This window comes from Xyrauchen texanus, chromosome 25 (assembly GCF_025860055.1).
Source record: "Xyrauchen texanus isolate HMW12.3.18 chromosome 25, RBS_HiC_50CHRs, whole genome shotgun sequence".
Lineage (NCBI taxonomy): Eukaryota > Metazoa > Chordata > Actinopteri > Cypriniformes > Catostomidae > Xyrauchen > Xyrauchen texanus.
In genome coordinates this window covers 28213208-28235557 of record NC_068300.1, presented here as the reverse complement: position 1 = coordinate 28235557, position 22350 = coordinate 28213208, and the positions used below count along the sequence as shown (strand labels likewise).

Below are 22350 nucleotides of genomic sequence, written 5' to 3'. Positions count from 1 at the left end.
TTTGGAACCACAGCATAAATATGCTAATATTACAATATGCTATTAGACACACCTGCTTAGCCTATTTAAAAAGTTACATTTCAATGTAAATAATCAATTAAAAGAAATGAATGTTCCCTCCAAGAATTTCCCATTTAAGGTTGTGTTTAAGTAGCGCAAGTTTAACAAGTGAAAATATAACTTTTCATCATGTCATTGTATTTTGTGCCAAACTTTTATTCAACATCAGTCTTGCTTGTGACTTATTCCTTATTACTCTAATAATAATAATAACTTGTATTTTGGACTCTATCTTATATTTTGAAATGTGCTTTTATTATGACATGTATTCTTTGCCCAAAGCTTCACTATCTGGAGAAACCGTTTGTGACACTTTTAGTCACGTCTGAAATCACATCTCTTTACACTGACCTTTGAGTCTGACAAATTAAATGTAGGTTTTGGAGTGTTGGTATTTTGTGTTTTAGATTACTGGTGTTTAGTGGTCGACCGATATGGGTTTTTTAATGGCCGATGCCGTAAATAGCATAAACATAAAATTGCTAAAAAGAAAAATCAGTTTCACACAAAACAAAAAAATAGTATTATATTTTAAATGGTAGATAGCAGTTTCTTCAGATTTCTGTTTAGTCATCAAATTTTAGTAATTTATTTGCAGATGAAGAAATAACAGTACACACAGTAGTCCAGCAAACATGGATGGCATGTACACGTTAACAATCACATTTTATCCAAAAATACTGAATTAAACAGTACATGGTGAATAAGACATTTACTCTTAGCACACGTGAAGCGCTTTTACGTTGGGCTGCATCTGAAAATGTAGGCAGCTGACTTGCTACCTTGCTGCCTAATCAGTTAATGGCTTAACTGACATCTGTTTTGAATGAATGGAACTCTTAAGGTAACTGGTCTCTGAACAGTTTGAAAAGCACCTTATTTTCATTGTACATCCATATACAGGCGATTTTCAGCTGATGCCAATAATTAAAAAGTCAGAATATCGGCCGATTTATCAGCCTCAGAGATATATCGGTCAAACACTACTGGTGTTTTTTTACGGTATGTGGTCATTTTTAAATGTAATGTTTTAAATTGTATTATTGTGAAGCACTTTGATCAACTCTGTTGTTTTAAATGCAATGTAAATAAAGCTGAGTTGAGATTAAAGCACAAATGCTGTGATTTCATTATATAAATATATTGTTTACGTGTGCTACATTTTTTAAACGAACATTATGTGCTGCGTGGTTCACTATGGATTAGTGCTCTGCTCTGTCATCTGATACAACAGTGAATGATTCTCAATGTCTGTGGAGATTCCAGTGTATGAGCGCTCAGATTTATAAATTCATTTAAAGTATACATCTCTTCCACACTAAGATTTCAGCCTTAAGCAGTTTAATAAATCACACAAGGATGTCATTATTTTAATTTGATTAATTGTCTATTTCAGTGTAAGGAGTAACAGAGCATACACTCAAAATCAGCATTTAAAGCAGTTGTGCGTCAGTCATACTGCGTGGATTGAGTCGGTGCTCGGTACTACCGACACAGGTATTGTTACATCTTTATTTTAGTATTAACTTGGTACCGAAATACTGTTACTTTTAAAAACACTAATTCTTACTAGTGCTGTCAGTCCATCAAAATATTTAATTGTGATTAATCGTATGATTTTTCATAGTTAGTTTGAAAGTGCTGAAATTTCACTATGTTCGTGTCAAAATGCATTTAGTTCCTACTTAGGAAGGAAAAGAAAACAATATATAACAATTATGTTTATTAGCTTTAATAAGACTTCCACGGTATAAAGATAGAAATGCACTAAAATAGCTTAGTGGGAGGTTGACCAATTGAGAGAACTTGTCCCCATAAATTGCATAATTGTTGAATTTCACATTAAATCTCTCAAAACCTTTTCTTAAATCAGTATTAATCGGCAGACTGAGTGTGGCTATACAATTTGCTGGATGAGGGTGAGTAAATAACAACATAATTTTATTTTTCTGCTGAACTAACCCATTTAAGAACCGATAACAGATTATGTAGAAAGAGGGAATTTCAGTAAAACCGATTATCGTCTTATCTCTAGATGCTGCATTGTCCTTTTACAGCGGTCCTCAGGTTAAAAGTTGCACTTGTTTGTGTTTAAGCTCCTGAACGTGAAGATAACACACTCTCTCCCCTGCAGATCTCATATCTGGGATCTCCTGTTGCAGTTGCTCCCCCTTCCTGTGCCTGTCATCCCTTGTCAATGTGGTCAGTAAAGCATGACTGGCCATCCTCCCCTCTGGACTCTGTGTTACTATCACTGACCAGGAGCTCCTCCCTCTCTTTCTTTTCTCTTCTCTCTCTCTTTCTCCTTCCTCTTTCCTCCTTCTCTGACATTCTTTTCTGTCTCTCACTCTCCGTGCCATCTGTTGCTTTGCTTAACTACCACACTCTTGTACTTTCACCCGTCCCTCTCTCTCACTTTCTATAATCTTGGCCTCTCTAGAGCACGGCTGTTGTCACTTTAGCTTAGTATGGTGAATTCAGGGGCTATTTTTGGTAACTCAACTACTTTTTTTCTGGAACACGTTGTGAGTCGTGTGCCTCACGGTTAAAAAACCCACACAGATGCAAGACATGCTAAGTTAATGCATCTGCATGTGTAAATATAATACTTTGTCTTAAATGTTCTTTTAATCTGTGTTTTTGTTACACACTTAACTAGATTAAAGTTTTGGTATTTCCTGAGAAGTTTACTCCACAAAGTGGTTGAATTTGGGCCGAGAACTTTTTTGTTTCTGTGCTTAATATTTTATGTTTAATGTGATCAAAGTGGTTTATTTTGCAGTTTGATAACCCCAGGAAAGGGGAGGTTTGTTCATGTGTGCAGATCAAATCAAATCATCATTCCTGTTTGTAAGTCCGTCTCTACTTCCTGGTGGAAGTTAACCAGAAATGTACTCACTGACCTTTTGATTGGCTCTCTGATTGGATGGATTTTTTGCAAACACTTGAATTTGTAATCTCCACTCTATGGCCGGAGTAGGCAGTCCTAATTTCAGCTGAGATCATCTTTGTGTGCAACTTCATAAACAAACTATTTATTTAAGGCTCTGAAATTAATTCGGTCTGCAACTATTTGAAAAGATTTCAATGGAAAATTATAGCTTTAAGTTAAACACAATAAAGATAAAATAGTTCTAGAACTAACAAATCTGGCATCTTTCTTTGTAATGTATTTACTATACCACACACTAAGGTCTTATATACACTCAAAAAATATTTTAGACTTTTTTTAAGATTTATGCATTTAAATTTTATAACAAAACTGAATTGCGTATTTTTTTTTTTTATTATTAATGAATAACAGTTTAAATGTTTAGGGTTTGTATTTTATTTTATTTTATTAAAGATTACCCAATAAAATTATGAAATTGAAATGCGTATATTTAAAAATTATTTTTGAATATACATGTATACATTTGATTGATTGATTGATTGACATTGATGTTTAGATTTGGTGATTTAAAAACATAGAAATAGGTATAAGCTTTAAGTTGTTTATTAAATTTAGATAATAATTTAATAATCATAATAATAATGAGCAATACTTTTTTTTTTTAAATCCAATACTTAAAAATGTATACTGTTTTTAAAGTCTGCTTGATTTACTCTGCCTTTCTTGAGTTATGTTCTGTTGCTTTATAAGCAAATATTTGGAAATCCCAATAAACCCCCAATTACAGTGTTTCTGAGCACTGTAATTGATCAGAATAGGGCACACTGCCTTTATTTTACTGTGTCTGTGACCTTGAATTAGCTGTTCTCTTACTCTACTACTGGACAGAAGGGGTTAAACCTGCACACAGGAGGCAGCATGGTGTACACTGTGACCTTTGACCCCTGAACCAGAGGAATGTGAAAACCCTTTAATCTCAAAACAACACCTCAGACGCTCTCACACAGGCAATATGCACGGCCAGTTCCCCCTCTGTGGCAGCATTCACTAAGCAGAGTTTGTGTGGCCTTCTCAGAGGATGGTCAGAAACCACCCACCCCCACTAACCGATCTGCCAAACTCAAATGAAATCACCTGGACACACTGATACAAAAGTAAACCAGAGGAAAATGTTGCAAACTTACACTAGCTAGTGAAAAAATTTGGTCACTTTTTAACGGGTAACTTTTTTGACTCTGTTGATTAGAATGGATTAAATGTGAAGCTAAAATTGGAGGGAAAGTAGCCAGAGGAAAATGTTATTGCTCAGAGGTTGCTCTTTCATAGATCAGGTAACTTAAAGGGATAGTTCAAAAATGACAATTCTCTCATCATTTACTCACACTCATGCCATCCCAGAAGTGTATGACTTTCTTTCTTCTTCTGAATACAAATTAAGATTTTTAGAAGAATATTTAAGCTTGGTTGGTCATTTGCAAGTGAATGGTGACCAGACATTTAAAGCTCCAAAAATCACATAAAGGGAACATAAAATAAATTCCATATGACTCAAGTGGTTAAATCCATGTCATCAGTTCTAAATGATATAATGGGTGTGGGGGAAAAACAGATCAATATTTAAGTCATTTGTGTACTGTAAATCTCCTCTTTCACTTTCACATTCTTTCACCTTGTGAAAGTGCAGATTTATTTTTTTATTTATTGGTCTGTTTCTCACCCAATGTGTCTGCATCATTTCAGAAGACATACATTAAACCAGTGGAGTCTCATGGATTACTTGAATCCTTCCTTTATCTGATTTCTGGAGCTTGAAAGCTCTGGTCACCATTCACTTTCATTGTATCAGTCTACAGAGCTGAGATATTCTTCTAAATCTAATCTTCATTTGTGTTCAGCAAAAAAAATAAACACATCTTAGATGGCATGAGGGTGAGTAAATGAGTAGATTTTCATTTTTGGGTTAACCATACCTTTAAAGAATTGTAATTCACCCAAAAATTGTAATTCTCTTTTAGTAAACATAATTTACTCACCCTGATGTTGTTCCAAACCTATATTACTTTCTTTCTTCCGTGAAACACAAAATGTCTGTCAGAACATTAGTCTCAGTCACCATTGACTTTCATTGTATGAAAAGAAAAAGATGCAGTGAATGTGAATGGTGATTTAGGATTGCAATATATCTAACATTTTCCACTTTTTCTAAAATTCTTTAGGAAAAACAAAAACAGACACAAACGAGACAATTGTTGATGCACAGAGAAAGAGCATAGAGCTATAAAATGAATGTGAATGTGAATAGTATAGCTGAAATAATATTGATTTGGATGAAATTTTGATTTTGTGAGAAATTCATCCTAATCCTAATTTTGATTACATCAGATCTCTTCTGAATCTCATTTGAGACACACATGAAATTAATGGGTCCTTTTTCTCAGGCGGAAATCTATGAAGCAAGGACTGTCGCAAAAGTTTCAATTTGGTCTCAATGTTATATCATTATTGTCTTTGAGCTTTTAAAGAGAACTTATTTGTGATTTTTCTTCCCCTTCTGTCGCTCTCTCCACGTTGTGTCGGAGAAGCGACACTAGGGGTCTCTCTTGAGCGCCGATATTCACCTCTGATCTTATTGAAAAGGGCCAATGGGAGTTGGCAGTCAGTATTTGCATACCCGCCTCGGACATACGGGTATTTAAGCGGGGCAAATACGGGAGTTCATTCAGAAAATTTCTTCGGAGCCGATGGTCTGTCTGCAGTTTGCTGCGAGTTACACGCCACTTAAAAGTTCCTGTTTTCCTCTGACGATCTGCATGCTGTTGGATCTTGACGGCGCACAACAGCGGCTTTCTCCTTCTCAGTGCACGGCGTGCATTGTTGCCCCTGAGCGCTTCGACAGCGCAGACATGTACACACACACACTGTGTATTAAAAGAGTTTTTACTAAGAGTAATTTTCTCTAAAAGAGCAAACACAGCGGCGTTGAACGTCCTTTTAAGGACGTGTCTTTTTCAAGATGCCTTTCCGCCCCTGTGTCGTTCCTGGATGCGGTAGAGTGCTCTCTGCTTCAGACGGCCACAGGCGCTGTCTCGTGTGTTTGGGCCGCAATCACACCGAGGCGGCGTTTGTGGATGGTTCATGTTCTCACTGCGAGAACATGACCATGACCACGTTGCGGTCGCGGCTCGCTTTCAACAGAAAGCAAGCCACCCCAGCTGCACCTCGCATTGCTCCTTCTTCCCACGGGATTAAGGACGGTGCGGTTGGCGCTGGGGCGATTTGGGGCGGCAGCGGGGCAGTTTCGCCGGTAGCCCCCGCGAACCTCCCGTTCCTCGACACGCTCGCTGGTCTCCGCCCACGCTTGTGGCGATAGCGGCTCGCCTCACGGCCCGGCTGTCTATCCTCCCGAGTCCGAAGCAGATGAGCTCGCCGCTGCATCGGAGAGTGCGGTGTCTGATGCCGAGGACTCCCTGGACTGCCGCCGGGCCAGCAGGCCCAGGCTGAGGCCGACGCTCAGATGTCCGACATGCTTGCCCGGGCCGCCTTGAGCGTGGGGTTGGACTGGAACCCTCCATCCGCCCCACAGCCTTCTCGGTTGGATGATTGGTTCCTGGGGGCAGCGCGCCGTTCGCGCCTCGCGATCCCCCAGGTCCCTTTCTTCCCGGAGGTGCATGATGAGCTGACGCTCACGTGGAGAGCCCCGCCTCCACTCGCCTAGGTGCCACCCGCTCCACTCTCTCCACCCTCGACGGCAGAGAGCGCCACGGGTACGACGCGATTCCCCAGGTTGATAGGACAGTTGCGCACCATCTATGCCCCGGTAGCCCTACCTCCTGGCGGGTCGCCCGTACTCCCATCCAAGCCCTGTAGGACAACATCCTCGCTTAACGCGAAGGCCTACACTACGGCTGGATGCGCTGCCTCCGCCTCTGCATGCGATGGCCCTCCTGCAAGTCCACCAGGCCAAAGCTCTCAGAAACATGCACGGGGTGGACCTGATCCTGATGTGCTGCAGGAACTGCGCCAGCGACCGACCTCGCCCTGAGAGCGACGAAGGCCACAGCGCAGGCACTCGGACAGACGATGGCCACCCTAGTGGTCCAGGAACGCCATCTTTGGCTCAACCTGGTCGAGATGCGTGAGGCTGACAAAAACCGCTTCCTGGACGCACCTGTCTCCCAGATTGGCCTTTTCGGTGACACCGCCGAGGACTTCGCCCAACAGTTCTCCGCGGTGAAGAAGCAGATGGAGGCCATTTCAGCACATCATGCCCCGCCGCAGACCTGCCGCTACGGGCCCTGCCCCGCCTGCCCGCCGAGGGCGCCCCCTGCGAGGAAACCAGCTCCTGCTCTGCCTCAACCCGGGCCCAGCTCTCAGCCCCAGCTGCCGAGCACTCCGCAGGCGGCGCACGCCTCCTGTCTCACGAACCCCTCCAGGACCCGGAAGGCTCCCAAGCCGCTCCTGAGACAGCCGACCCAGAGCCGAAGACGTTAGCTCCGAGGTGGTAAGACCGCTCCGTCCCCGGTGGAGGGCCGGGAGGAGAATCCTTTGTTTTTTCATTTGCCACACCACCTGACGGGGGCTGTGGTACCCACATTCTCAATAAAAGAGCTATTTCCTTTGCCTCTGGGTCACCTGGCCCGCAAATGCCGTTTTCACGGCAATGTGCTTTCAGATCACAACAGTCCCAGTACACCGGACGCGGCGATCCCGCCTTCCGCCTGCCCACAACTGTCAGACCTCCTCCTCAGTCAAGAACCCGCCCCCTGCCGGGCGCGCGGAGCAAGGTAAGTGCTTTGAGTCTATTCTCAGCACCTCAGCTTCAGGCCGCAACGAAGCCGCCCGACGCTGCATTACCTGTTCCGCCCCGCTGCGAGGCCCCGCAGGGTACGTCCAAAATACTCGTCCCTTTGGTGCCCCTAGCGCAGAGCTGGGAAGCGTGGCTTTCGCTTCCCAACGCATCACGCTGGCTGCACCGGACCATTCGACTCGGTTATGCAATTCAGTTTGCCCGGCTCCTGCCTCCCTTCAGGGGCGTCCTCTTTTCCGCAGTACACGGCGAGCATGGCAGTTCCCTGCACACGGAAATCGCGAACCCTCTTAGCCAAGGGCGCGGTAGAGCCCGTCCCTCCAACCGAAATGAGGAAGGGTTTCTACAGCCCTTACTTCATTGTACCCAAGAAAGGCGGCGGCTTACGACCAATCCTGGACTTGCGAGTTTTCAATCGGGCCTTGTTAAAACTCCCGTTGAAAATGCTTTCACAGAGAAATATTCTGGCTGGCATTCAGCATCTAGATTGGTTCGCAGCGGTGGACCTGAAGGACGCGTACTTCCACGTCTCAATTCTGCCACGACACCGACCCTTCCTACGGTTCGCGTTCGACGGCCAGGCGTTTCAGTACAAAGTCCTCCCCTTCGGCCTGTCTCTGTCCTCTCGCGTCTTCACGAAAGTCGCAGAGGTGGCCCTTGCCCTGCTACGAGTAGCCGGCATCCGCATTCTCAACTACCTCGATGATCAACTACCTGGCTCATCCTAGCACACTCTCGAGAGTTACTATGCACACACAGAGACCAGGTGCTCCGGCACCTCAGCCGCTTGGGGCTTCAGGTCAACTGGGAAAAGAGCAAGCTCACTCCGGTTCAGAGCATCTCTTTTCGGGTTGGAGTTAGACTCAGTCTCAATGACAGCACGTCTCACGAGCGAGCGTGCTCAGTCGGTGCTGGACTGCCTCGCTTCCTTCAAGCCAGGCACAGTGGTCCCTCTAAAACTTTTCCAGAGGCTCCTGGGGCATATGGCATCCTCCATGGCGGTCGCCGCTGGGGTTGATGCATATGAGACCACTCCAGCACTGGCTCCAGACTCGAGTCCCGAGACAAGCATGGCACCGCGGCACGCATCGGGTAAGGATCACCCCCGCCTGCCTCAAAACACTCCGACCCTGGACAGACCTCTGCTTTTTACGGGCAGGAGTGCCCCTGCAGCAGGTGTTCCGACGCGTCCTGGTCACAACCGACGCCTCCCGGTCCGGGTGGGATCTCCTGTTCCTGTTGTTTGGGCCGTTGGAAAGGGGCCCCGCTGCGTTGGCACATCAATTGCCTGGAGTTGCTGACCGTCCTTCTTGCTCTCAGGAAGTTCCTCCCGTTAGTTCGGGACAAACATGTCCTCGTGAGATCGGACAGCACCACGGTGGTGGCGTACATAAATCGCCAAGGCGGCGTACGCTCCCGCCACATGTCACAACTCGCCCGCCGTCTCCTCCCACTCACATCCCCGGCAAGCTCAACGTCGTAGCGGACGCGCTATCACGACAACGCCTGCCCGGCGGGGGAGTGGAGGCTTCACCCCCCAGTCGGTCCAGCTGATTTGGGAACGGTTTGGCAAGGCCCAGGTAGACCTGTTCGCCGCCCAGGAAACCTCCCACTGCCCGCTCTGGTATGCCCTAACAGAGGCTCCCCTCGGGACAGATGCACTGGCACACAGCTGGCCCTCGGGGCTGCGCAAGTACGCATTTCCCCCAGTGAGCCTTCTTGCACCGGTGCTGTGCAAGGTCAGGGAGGACGAGGAGCAAGTCACGTTGGTGGCCCCCTACTGGCCCACTCAGACTTGGTTCTCGGAACTCAGGCTCCTCGCGACAGCTCCTCCCTAGCGAATTCCCCTGAGAAAGGACCTCCTCTCTCAGGGACGGGGCATGCTCTGGCACCCGTGGCCAGACCTCTGGAACCTCCACGTCTGGTCCCTGGACGGGACGCGGAAGAGCTAGCCGGCTTACCGGCGACCGTTGTGAATACCATCAACCAAGCCAGAGCCCCCTCTACCAGGCACCTTTACGCCCTAAAGTGGCGCTTGTTCGCAGATTGGTGTTCTTCCCGAGCTGAAGACCCGCAGAGATGCGCGATTAGGTCAGTGCTTCTGTTCCTACAGGAGAGGCTGGACAGGAGGCTGTCCCCGTCCACCCTCAAGGTGTATGTTGCCGCTATCGCCGCCCACCACGATCCTGTAGACGGCAAGTCTTTGGGTAAGCACGACCTGATCCTCAGGTTCCTGAGAGGTGCCCGGAGGTTGAATCCCTCCCGGCCAGGACTCCAGAGACCTCCCTTCGAGCTGCTCGAATCAGTTGGACTCAGGGCCCTCTCTCTTAAGACGGCCCTGCTGATCGCGCTCGCCTCCATTAAGAGGGTCGGGGACCTGCAAGCGTTCTCTGTCAGCGACACTTGCCTGGAGTTCGGTCCGGCAGATACGTCTGTGATCCTAAGACCGCGACCGGGCTATGTGCCCAAGGTTCCTACCACACCATTCCGAGATCAGGTAGTGAACCTGCAAGCGCTGCCCCGGGAGGAGGCAGACCCAGCCCTTTCGTTGCTGTGTCCAGTGCGCGCCCTGCGCATTTACCTGGACCGCACACAGAGCACCAGACGCTCTGAGCAGCTCTTTGTCTGCTTTGGGGGACGGCAGAAAGGGAATTCCCACTGGGTTGTCGACGCCATCACACTGGCTTATCACACCCAGGCCGTGCCCCTACCCTTGCGGGTCCGAGCTCACTCAACAAGGGGTGTTGCGTCCTCGTGGGCACTGGCCAAGGGCACCTCCCTAGCAGACATCTGTAGAGCCGCGGGTTGGGCAACACCCAACACCTTCGCGAGGTTTTACAACCTCCGCGTTGAGTCAGTTGCGTCTCGTGTTTTCTCAGGTCCGAGCCCGTAGAACTCGGTAAAACGTAGACCGACCGGCCGGGTGGATCGCTTGTGCCCAGCGCCCTATTCCTGACGTCAAGGTAAAGTAGTGCGCCTTCTTCCCAGGGTGCCCCACTCCGAGTCGGGACCCTGGTCGATTCCTCCCCAGCCCTCTGGGTCCGCGGTTCAGCGGAGGAACTCGCTGACCCAAGCCACTGCGGGTACCCTGATGGCCACCCCGTACTGGTATAGGGACTCCACAGGTAAAATAAGAAGGCCTCCGGTTCGGACTAGCCCCCTGTGCGTAATTCCACGGTTCTGTCCCCTTACGAGCGGACCCCCGTGTCTCCCTTAGGCAGTTACAGCTGCCCCGGTCGCCGTGCTGTAGCAACTCCCCCTTTCGAGGCTGGATCTACCACCGCATCATACTTTCCACACGATCCCTAAGACGGCCGTGTGACGTGTCTACCACTTTTCCTCCCCAAGAAAAAGGGCAGGTGTGGTCTCCGCAGGGTCTGGGTAAGACCCCCTTCCCTATATGCGTGTAAGGGCCCGGCCATGATTGCTCTATGCGAGAAACATAGAGAGAAAGAGGCCCAGCCAGGCTGGCCCGTTCCCATGTTGGCAAACATCGCCTTGTTCCCTCCTAGGGTAACTAGAAGGATTCCGATGTTCTTATGGGGCATTGGGGAAGGGTACGTGCAGCCAGGTACAGACGATGCGCGGCACTGGGTGAAATCCCTGCCCGCCTCTGTATCGGCGGTTCACGCATACGGTTCAGCGCATGGCAAGATTGGAATGGGTCCCCTAGTGTCGCTTCTCCGACACAACGTGGAGAGAGCGACAGAAGGGGAACGTTTGGCTACGTATGTAACCTCCGTTCCCCGAGGGAGGGAACGACACGTTGTGTCTTTCCTCCGCCATGTCGCTGAACCGAGCCACTGTTGTGGCCGGACCATTTTCGGCTCCTCAGAAAAATCCTGAATGAACTCCCATATTTGCCCCGCTTAAATACCCGTATGTCCGGGGGCGGGGTATGCAAATACTGACTGCCAACTCCCATTGGCCCTTTTCAATAATATCAGAGGTGAATATCGGCGCTCAAGAGAGACCCCTAGTATCGCTTCTCCGACACAACGTGTCGTTCCCTCCCTCGGGGAATGGAGGTTACATACGTAACCAAAAGTTTTCTATGAATATAATTGCTTTTGGAGCATTTGTGTAAGTTTGTTTGGATCCAGCATATTTAGTGTGCCAGTTGCAGGCATGACTGATGGGATGTATGTGTGCATGTGGAATGTTTGTGGTGGAGCAGCATCACAATGGAGCAGGGCTCCCTGGAGCAGCTGAATGGAGTAGTGTCATCCCCCTGCACCCTCCCTGCTGTGTGACGACTGCAGCAGCGCCACACAGCTGTAACTTCCTCTTCACATACATATGGATAATCATACTGTTTAAATATACTTGCGTGCATACACAGAATACCTGACAGAATAAACGCACCCATAAAGGAATAGATCAACCTATGAATGAAATGTCATTATGTCATTCCAAAACCCCAAACGCTGCTATATTTTATGTAGAACACAAAAGTAGCAATTTTTCTTCACAAAATCTTCACAGCTGTTGCCAAACAATGACAGTTCATAGTGACTATGTCTGAAAAGCTCAAAAACTCATGCTGTATATTTCAAGGCTTATGAAGCCATACGATAGCTTTGTGTAAGGAACAGACTTAAATGTAAGTTGTTATTCACTGATAATCTTCCACACTGCTGAAGCTTGCATTTAGCCTGCATTTGTGTCTAGATATATAAAAAAAAAAGCTGTATCAACACTATTGAGCGTAAAATGAAGTGCTTTTATTTTTGTAAATTCTGGATGATTTGAAATAGCTTTGTGAAAGTTCTTCAAATAATTCAACTTTTGTTTTCCACAGCAAAATAACAGCATACATGTTTGGAACAACATTAGGGTGAGTAAATGATGACAAAATTTTAATTTTCGGGTGAACTGTCCCTTTAACAAACATGTGAACCTATACTTTCCTCAGGTCATGTGTGCACACTTAAAGGATTAGTTCACTCAAAAATAAAAAAAATCTCATCATTTACTCACCCTCATACCATCCCAGATGTGTCTGACTTCTTCTGCAGAACAAAAACAAAGATTTTTAGAAGAATATCTCAGCTATGTAGGTCCATACATTGCAAGTGAATGGTGACCAGACCTTTCAAGCTCCAAAAATCACATAAAAGCAACATAAAAGTGACTCCTGTGGTGTAATATATGTCTTTTGAAGTGATGCAATCACTTTGGGTTGAGTAGTAGATCAATATTTAATTCCCTTTTTACTATAAATCTCCACTTTCACAGTCGCAGGACTGAAATGTTGATCTGTTTCTCACCCTAAAGTAATTTCATCACTTCAAAAGCCATATTAAACCACTGTCATATGAATTATGTCATATGAATTACTTTTATGCTGCCTACATGTGATTTTTGGACCTTGAAATGTCTGGTTACCATTATCTTGCATTGTATGGTCCTACATAGCTGAGATATTCTTCTAAACATCTTAGTGTGGTTTATTGTGTACCGGGGGTAACCTTTGTGTATGTTTGTGTTTGTTAAAGTTGACTTATTTTAGGCTCATGTGACTCTATTGTTGACACATTAGCAACTCTGTGGTCAACAGGAGACTGATGGATTTTGAACTATATCCTAAAAAGGGAATTGACTTTAGGTTACAAAAGATTCTGAAAGCAGTCAGGAAAGAGACAACTGGGGACAATACTCCTTACTTATTCTAAATAGTAATGCTTTGTAGTAAAGTAAAAGTATTGTATTAAAAGGGATGTTAGTGGAGTATGTTAATGGCCTTCTCCATATTAATGTACCAATGGACACTTTTGACATTTCCAGGTTTGGAGCACAGAAACTACACAGGGTAAACTTATGTAGCGGTGAATGGGAGACCACAGCAAATTTTTGCATTCCCATTTGCTCTGACAGCAAATGAAAAAATCAGCTATTAAGTTTACATAACTTCCCACAAGAGGGAAATAGGAATAGGAAAAAATAGGAGTGGGAATGTGGTTTGAGTGATCAAATCTCTAAATTGTTTGGACCATGTTACACCTGTATTTAGTGCTCTCCTTCCTTGTGATCAGAGACAGATGGAAGGTACAATTCACCAAAAAATAAAAATTCTGTCATCATTTACTTCTCATGTTGTTCCGAAGCCCTTAGACTTTCTTTCTTCTGTGGAACACAAAAGGGCAAATGAAACGTGTCTGCCAGATAACTATGTAAGATCTTCTTGACATTGTATGTAGGTGTGCCATTTCTTGTCTGTCATTTGAGATAATACCAGTAAATATAATGCCAATAAAGAAAAGAGATATAAACCATGAAAAAAAAAACCGTTAAATCAGCTATTAAAAACACTGCCTCATGTTTTTTACCGTGAGATAATAGCATGTAATACTTTGCCTCAGGGTTTTAAGGAATTATAAATATTTGTGCGTATCTGGTAGTGCTATTTAAGGGCTAATTATTTACCATTCCTAGAGGCAGCTTTGTGTCTGTGTTTGCTTTAGGATTACAGGAGCCTTATACTATTTCATAAATCTGGAGTGCATGTAAACCCATGCATGTCAGAACATACAGGAACACACAAAGCTGACTTTGTACACCACGATTCGCTTTACATTGAAAAGCAAAATAAGGTGATCAAAGGAATTGTTAATAACAAGACTAGAAAGTCACAATCAGATAGTGGCTCAGTTTAAAAGAGGTTCTTCCCATGTGAATATAAACTGCTGTCAGTTTTATTAGCAGTTTTATACATTACTGCCCTCTAGCTAGCGTAGTGACAAAGTAAACTTGTTAAGCAGTTACAGAGAATGCCCGCAGGCAGTTGGTTTCACCTAAATGTTGATGCAAGAAATTCTGATTTAATGTCCTGTCTAGTAAAGATATTAGTGGCAATGCTTTGAATGAATGTTAAAAATAAAAAAAAAATATGAATGGGCACCTCACACCCACCCCCCCATTTATGTCCAATACTTAACTGTAATAAAATAAATTCTCATTCTAAACAAATATGTTTTTTTATGTATGTGTATATATATATATATATATATATATATATATATATATATATTATATTATCAGTAATGTATTCGATACATCAGATAAAAAAGTAACGTATTCAGAATACAAGAATACTTTTCTTAATACATATTTATAAATCATTATTATCTTATCTTAACAGCTAAACAGCCAGCTAGCTATGTGCAGCAAATTTTATGAACTTAGCACTACCTTGATTTCTTTAAATTAAATGTGGAGATGGATGGTAATGTTTTCTTTATGGAAGGCAGAAGCCAAGCGGGGCAGTTTGCGGTCAACTTCAATATCTCGTTCACTTTCCAGCAAGAAAAATGTACCTCCAAAACCCCAAAGCCCCTAGATGTGACATTGCAGCTACAAAGCAAGTTTGTTAATGTTCAGAATGGTATTTTTAACTATTTATATTTATTTTTTAAATCAACTTCTTTACCAATTATTAGATTGGACTTACAAAAAATAATACATTTTGATACAAAATTGTATATGAAATGCAAATGAACCATATTTCCGAGTTCATAACTGGATGTCACGTGCAGGAATGAAGCATGCAACATAGTGAGGTCTTGTGACAACAAAGCAGTATGTGAATGATTTGAACTCGACTTGCTTCTATGTTTAGGCCTATTCTTTGTATTTTTTACCTCTTTTATTACTGACACTTTTATTTTTTGGGGTGCGTTTAATTCTTTTACTCCTTTGAATTTAATTGTCAATTTTAGATTTTTGTGAATCTCTTCATATGATATGTTAAATAAATGTATTTATACAGCAATTACAATCACGGGAAACACTGAATCATTCGCTCAAATGTAATATTTGTGTAAAATTATGGCTGTGTTGATTCTGGTGTACAGCTGATAGAGCGCTTATTAAGACAACAACATCCCGGTGTGGATATTTGCCAGCTATTCAATCCCAGAATCATTATACAGTGCATGACAAAGACATTGTATTTTCATCATCTGGTGTTTACCATCGAACCTTTTGGTAACTGCGCGCGATGCTATATAATACAGGTGCTTGAAAATGTAACGGGGGCTACAGAAAGTTACTTAATTTTTGTATTTTGAATATATAGCACCTTTACATGTATTCCCTTTAGCCCAACCCTGCTCATTCTAAACCCATTACTGGATATGCTTAGAATAGAATAGAATAGAATAGAATAGAATAGAATAGAATAGAATAGAATAGAATGAAAAATAATAAACATGAACAAATAGTTTATAACAGGTAAAACAGCAAGATTCAGTAAAGGGAATTTTTTCCACCCATATTTGATATATCTGGAGCATTTTTGTCACTTTCAGGTGCATTTTTCCTTGAGCTCGGGGCAATTTCTGACTGTGAAAAAAAAATTACTTGATGTAATATATTTTAAGACAAACATCACATATATATCTTCTTTATCTTTTAGGTTGAAGGTTGAAGATGATGAGAACTATTGCCACATAATCGGCCCCAGTCATGGCAGGTGGGCCTGGATGAGAGCGTGAAGGTAAACGTGGAAAAAAACCAGCAAAGCACTTACTTTTCTTTTGGGAGCCAAGGTTTCAGCACATACAAAAGGGTAAGCACTGTGTTTCGCTGTCTCCCTGTGTGTAAGACAAAAAAACATTAATGGCATTCCTATCACAATTATGACCAAAAGAGCATTCAATTAATCTTGTTATAATACATGCTAATATGTTGTTCACGTCTGTATTTACAGATAGCAGACTATTTAAAAGAGTATACGCTACCTTACACGCCACCGCAATATTGAACCAGAGCCCGGAAGGCAGGGCAGCCACGGCCGAGTTTCAATGGCAACGGCACCCTAGGGCTGCCATGGCAGCCACCGCCGATGCCCCTCACCACATTGCCACTCTGACGCTGGAGGACAAGGAACGAAGAGCCGCCACCAAAGTGTTTGGAGGTACCTCTGCAGGGAGGTCGGAAAGAGAGATCGAGAACGAGAGAGAGAGTGAGAGGGAAGGGAGAGGCAGTGGGAACGAGTGTTTGGTGTGCGGTTCCCTCTTCAGTTCGCAGGATAAGCTCCGGATCCACGCTTTCTGTCACGCAGGAGCGAAACCTTTCCTCTGTTCCCAGCCTCATTGTCCCAAGGCTTTCAGTTCCAAATATAAGCTCTTTAGGTAGGTCATTGCAATGATTTTGACTCAGATTTAAAGGAATGGTTTACCCAAAATGCTGCTTTCCAGCAAAATGCCTCCAGAAGACTTGGAATATGATGCACGAGCTGCATGGACTACTATAATGATACTTTTAGTGCCCTTTTATAAGCCATTGTATTAAATAGATGGACTAGGATATCACACTGGGAAATCAAACAGGTTTAATAAGACATGAGAATGAGTTACAGTTATTATGACAGTATTTAAATGTTTGGGTCAACTATTTCTTTAACAACACTCCTTATCGATTGAGTGTATGTACATGACAGATTCCATTTAAATGTGAAATATTTGTTTAGTAAATTTTCCCATTAGATTATATGCAAACATCATGTCAGACTTGATGCAAACTTTTCTCCTTGTTTCTTGCTACACTGCTCACTTGAACACACTGAATGCAGTAGTTTAATAGAAATGCAATTATTTGCAGCAGTCTTTGGTTAAAGACTATTTTTGTTTCCTTTGTAGGCATATGGCCACACACTCCCCACAGAAGACTCACCAGTGCTCATTTTGTGAGAAGATGTTTCACCGCAAAGATCACCTAAAAAACCACCTGCAGACTCACGACCCCAACAAAGAGGCCTTTAAGTGCGAGGAGTGTGGCAAACACTATAACACGAAGTTGGGCTACAAGCGCCACATGGCCATGCACTCAGCCACAGCTGGTGATTTGACCTGCAAGGTGTGTTTGCAAAGCTACGAGAGCACACCTGCACTCCTGGAGCACCTCAAGAGCCACTCAGGCAAGTCGTCTGGTGGTGTCAAGGAAAAGAAACACCCCTGTGACCACTGTGATCGACGCTTCTACACTCGAAAGGATGTTCGCCGACACATGGTGGTCCACACAGGCCGCAAAGATTTCCTGTGCCAGTATTGTGCCCAGCGTTTTGGGCGAAAGGACCATCTGACACGGCACGTCAAGAAGAGCCACTCGCAGGAACTGCTGAAGATCAAGACGGAACCTCCGGATATGTTGGGCTTACTTGGGACTGGTTCTCCAACTTGTGCTGTGAAAGAAGAAATAAGCCCTATGATGTGTAGCATGGGACCTAACAAGGACTCTATGATGGCAAAGTCTTTCCCCAGTGCCGCGCCTTTCCCCATGGGAATGTACAACCCTCATCATCTCCAGGCCATGGCTAATCCAGGTGTGGGCCACCATCACTCGCTAGTTTCTGGGACTTTGTCCTCTGCCATGGGGATGGGCTGTCATATGGAACCTCCTTCATCGCTGCACCACCATCACCCACATCATCATCACCATCACCACCCTCACCATCACCACCACTCCCCACCTCCGCCCCCTCACCAGCAGCCTTCCTTGCAGAACCAGCAGCAGCAGCACCTGCAACTACCGCCCAAGTACCAGCTCGGACCTACCTCATACCTGCTGGAGAAGCCCATGAAAGTGGAGATGGAAAGTTTCCTGATGGATTTACAGAGCGGGCTCCCAGTTCCCCCGCCACCCTCGGTCGGCCCCCACTCGGCAGCTTCGCCCAATAAGGAGGGTTTGGAACCTCCACCGGGATTGTCAGATGACCTTTGCGGGGACCTCCTCATGTCCAAGAGCCCTGCTGTCATTGCGGAGTCGTTGTGTGCTGCTAACATGGACTTCTCTCATTTGCTAGGCTTTCTTCCACTCAATCTGCCACCCTACAGCGCCCCCATGAGTTCAGGAGGACTGGTAATGGGTTATTCCACCTCCTCTGTGGTCTCTTCTTCTTCCTCAACATCATCAGCATCCTTGCATGCTGCCGAACAACACACTGCCACAGCTGCAGTGCCTCTTACCTCTTTGCAACCTCAACCTCAGGAACAGCCAGGTTCTGATGGGGGCCACGGTCTCGGGCCTCTGCACCCACTCCCACCAGTGTTCAGCTCTAGCCTCAGTACGACCACTTTGCCTCGATTTCACCAGGCCTTTCAATGAGGTCCCCACCCCAACCCGGCCTCCACAAGGGCTCATGGCAGAGGAGCTTTAGAGCTCCCCCTAGGGGTGGGGAGATAGAACACTTGAACACATAGAAGCCTTAACAAAAGCACACAAGAGCTTTTAATAAGCCTGGAGGAAAACACGCATAGGAAATATCATGGAGGTTTTATGTAGGCTGTCCGAATTTTAGCTATGATTTTTTAATACCCTTTTGAACCTCTCCCACCATCCCCTCTCCTACGATTTTCTAGTTAGAAAGCAGCATCAGTGGGCCTTAAGTCATGGTACTGCATACTTTATAAAGTTATAATACTAGTAGAAAATATATTAATGTAGAAAAGATAATCTGTCTTTGAGACTCTGAAAGACTAGTTTGAAGTGATATAAGAATATTTTTTTCCTTTCCAAATATGAGACCTGACTTGTTATATTTTCGCTGTTCTACTAAGTGAAAAGTCAGGTAATAGTTTTTGCCCTTAAACTAAAACCGTCTTCATGACCAGGAGGGAAAGAATTAGTGAAGGAAAAAAGGAGTACAATTGGTTTAAAATGGCACAAAAGCTATTATTTACTGAATATTTCAACAACCTCAAAAGCCATTTCAAACATATTATACAGCGTACCTCATTAGATGAAAATGTTATCTTACAAAATAAGTGTTCTTCCAGTTCTTATATATTTGTATTTGTTTTAGTACAGATTCACTCGTCTGAAAGAACTAAGCTTATACACAAGCAAAACAGAGGGACTGAAAATAGAGAGGCGATGAGGGCAAAAACTGCACAGTTTGATCATTTGGTACAATGTGACCACTGACAGAACTAAAGCAAAATATATATATATATATATATATATATATATATATATATATATATATATCGTTTAAATCTTACAGGTTTACAATTTTTCTCAAAAGAAGCACTTTGTTTACAGCCGAAGGCACTTGACCTTTTTGGGTTACCATGGTGACTCACTGAAATCCCTTCCCTTTCCCCACTCTACCTTCACGCTTTCTGGAAAAAGACTGCCATTAGACACACACACAAAGTTCAAATAACCTTCAAGTACCTTTGAATACTCCACACTAATCTGAGTCTTTCAAGGTGGTTTCCCTCCTTCCAGCACTAATTTTAAAGGAACAGTTCACCCAAATTGAAAATCATGTATTTACCCTGATTTTGTCCCAAACATCATACTAGATGTCTGGCAGAATGTGCTAGCTTCTGTTTTCCATGCGACAAAAGTGGTGGGTGATTTTACTGCCAAGTTCCAAAAAGGACAAAAATACCACCATAAAGGTAGATGGTATGACTTCAAAGTTTTCTTTAGCCATAGATGGGTTTGTATGACAAACATATCCATCAGTCCTCACAAATCTCATATGTTTTATAGCATGCCTTCAATTTACGTTTGGTAGATTTACAGTGACAATCAACTTACATTTCCCTCTGTTCCTCACACAAAGCTATTGTATGGTTTCAGAAGACTCGTAATATAGCACATAGTCCAATGGACTACTTTTATAATACTTTTAAAGGGATAGTTCACTCAAAAATAAAAATTCTCTCATCATTTACTCCCCCTCATGCTATCCTGGGTGTGTATGACTTTATTTCTCCTGCAGAACAAAAACAAAGATTTTTAAAATAATATCTCAGCAGGTCCTTAAAATGCAAGTTAATGATGGCCAGAACACTTATCCTATCGCTTCAGAAGACAGGATTTAATCACTGGAGTCATATGGATTACTTTTATGTGGCCCTTTATGTGATTTTAAGGGCATCAATGTTTTGGTCACCATTCACTTTTTGTATGGACCTACAGAGCTGAAATACAGAGCTTTGTTTGTGTTCTGCAGAAGAAAGAAAGTCATCAAAATCTGGGATGTCTTGATGAGGGTGAGTAAATTATAAGCGAGTTTAAATTTTTTGGTGAACTATCCCTTTAACATGCTTTTTTATAGGTCGGCAGTAAAAATCCCCATCCACTTTCATTGTATGGAAAACATAAACTTAGACACTTAGACATTCTTCTTATGCATTGCAAAAAAGAAATATAATACCAGGTTGAAATGACAATAGGGTGACTAAACGATGACAACATTTGAACTGTCTCTTTAAGTCTCCATGATGACAATATCTCACTTCCAGATCCTGCCCACCAGATCATGACATATATTTTAAAAAGAAAAAATATATATATATAAATGTCTTTTATGCAGGTGTTTATTTTAGGGAGAGAAAAAGATACATTGTAATGATAACCCTGATATATGTGAATGGGAAAAAAAGACAAAACAAAAACAAGAATATATATATATATATATATATATATTTGTTTTGTTTTTTGCAGTGTACGAAGTACCACATCAAAACATGTATTAGAGTTGCTTTTGTTTTTCAGTAAATTTCGTAATTTAGATAATTGTTTTAAAAATTACTGATGGATTTAAAAAATAAATGTCTAGCAGGTTTACAAAATAATGTATCTTGCATCATATTGATAAAAAATAGATGAAATATTAGCTTTTCCCTTTAGCTTTCCCTGTTCCTTGCTTTTTCACTTTTCCATGTGCATCAAAGGAAATGAATAAAATTGTATTTTTCCTACATATAATATTCTAATAGTGGCATAATCCAGTAGAACTAGTCTTTAATCATTAGAGCATGTACTAGAGGCCCATAATGTGATCCAGGTTTCAATTTGTGTTCTTCATTTAAAGTATTCGATCAGACCTGACTGATGCAGTCTACTGGTGTGTTTGGTAGACATGTTCCTCTTGGTCAGTGTACTGAAATGGCTGACACCACAATTGTACATTCAGATGTAGGGTTGTTATTAAAAAGATAGTTCACCCTCACCCTAGTGTTGTTTCAAACCCACATGGCTTTCTTTCTTCTGTTAAATACAAAAGGCAGTCACCATTCACTTTCATTGCATCTTTTTTTTTTTGTTCATACAGTGAAAGTGGATGTGACTGAGGCTGTCAGTCTGAAACATTCTGTCTAACATCTCCTTTGTGTCATATGGTTTTGGAACAACATGATGGTGAGAAAATGACAGAATTTTCATTTTTGGGTAAACAAACTCTTAATATTTAGAGAAAAAAAAAATCACAACATATGTAAGTTTTCTTTCATAGAATTTCCTATAATTTGCAATTTTCCAGCAAATGGACTGCACAAGTTCTTACCAAATATCCGTTCAGTACAAATGGCCACGTGAGGATGAATTGTGAGGAAATAACAGATAACTGAAACATTTTAAAGTAGTGAAAGCAGTGCTTGATACAAACAAATGCATTTCTCCTCTCTCTCCACCTCATCGCTTTAAAGGTGCACTCAGTATTTTTTGTTTATGTTGCGCTAGCTGATATGGCAGTTGTCTTGGACTTACAGTGACACCTAGCAGCCTGGATGTAGCATTACACAAAAACAGAAGTTTTAATGACTGATGCCATTGTAGAAATATCAGCCATAAT

At 43.3% G+C, this 22350-nt stretch overlaps 1 protein-coding gene across 1 annotated transcript in view; it reads left to right on the top strand.

Annotated features, from left to right (window-relative positions):
* LOC127619317 (zinc finger protein PLAGL2-like) overlaps positions 1-19629 on the top strand; it is a 57009-nt gene extending 37380 nt beyond the window's left edge. Inside the window, exons 2-4 of the mRNA XM_052092193.1 lie at positions 16177-16329; positions 16471-16894; positions 17402-19629. Of these exons, the coding sequence (XP_051948153.1) occupies positions 16590-16894; positions 17402-18866 (1770 nt within the window). The 5' untranslated portion in view covers positions 16177-16329; positions 16471-16589 and the 3' untranslated portion in view covers positions 18867-19629. The remainder of the gene's footprint in view (positions 1-16176; positions 16330-16470; positions 16895-17401) is intronic.
* Positions 19630-22350: the final 2721 nt, after the last annotated feature.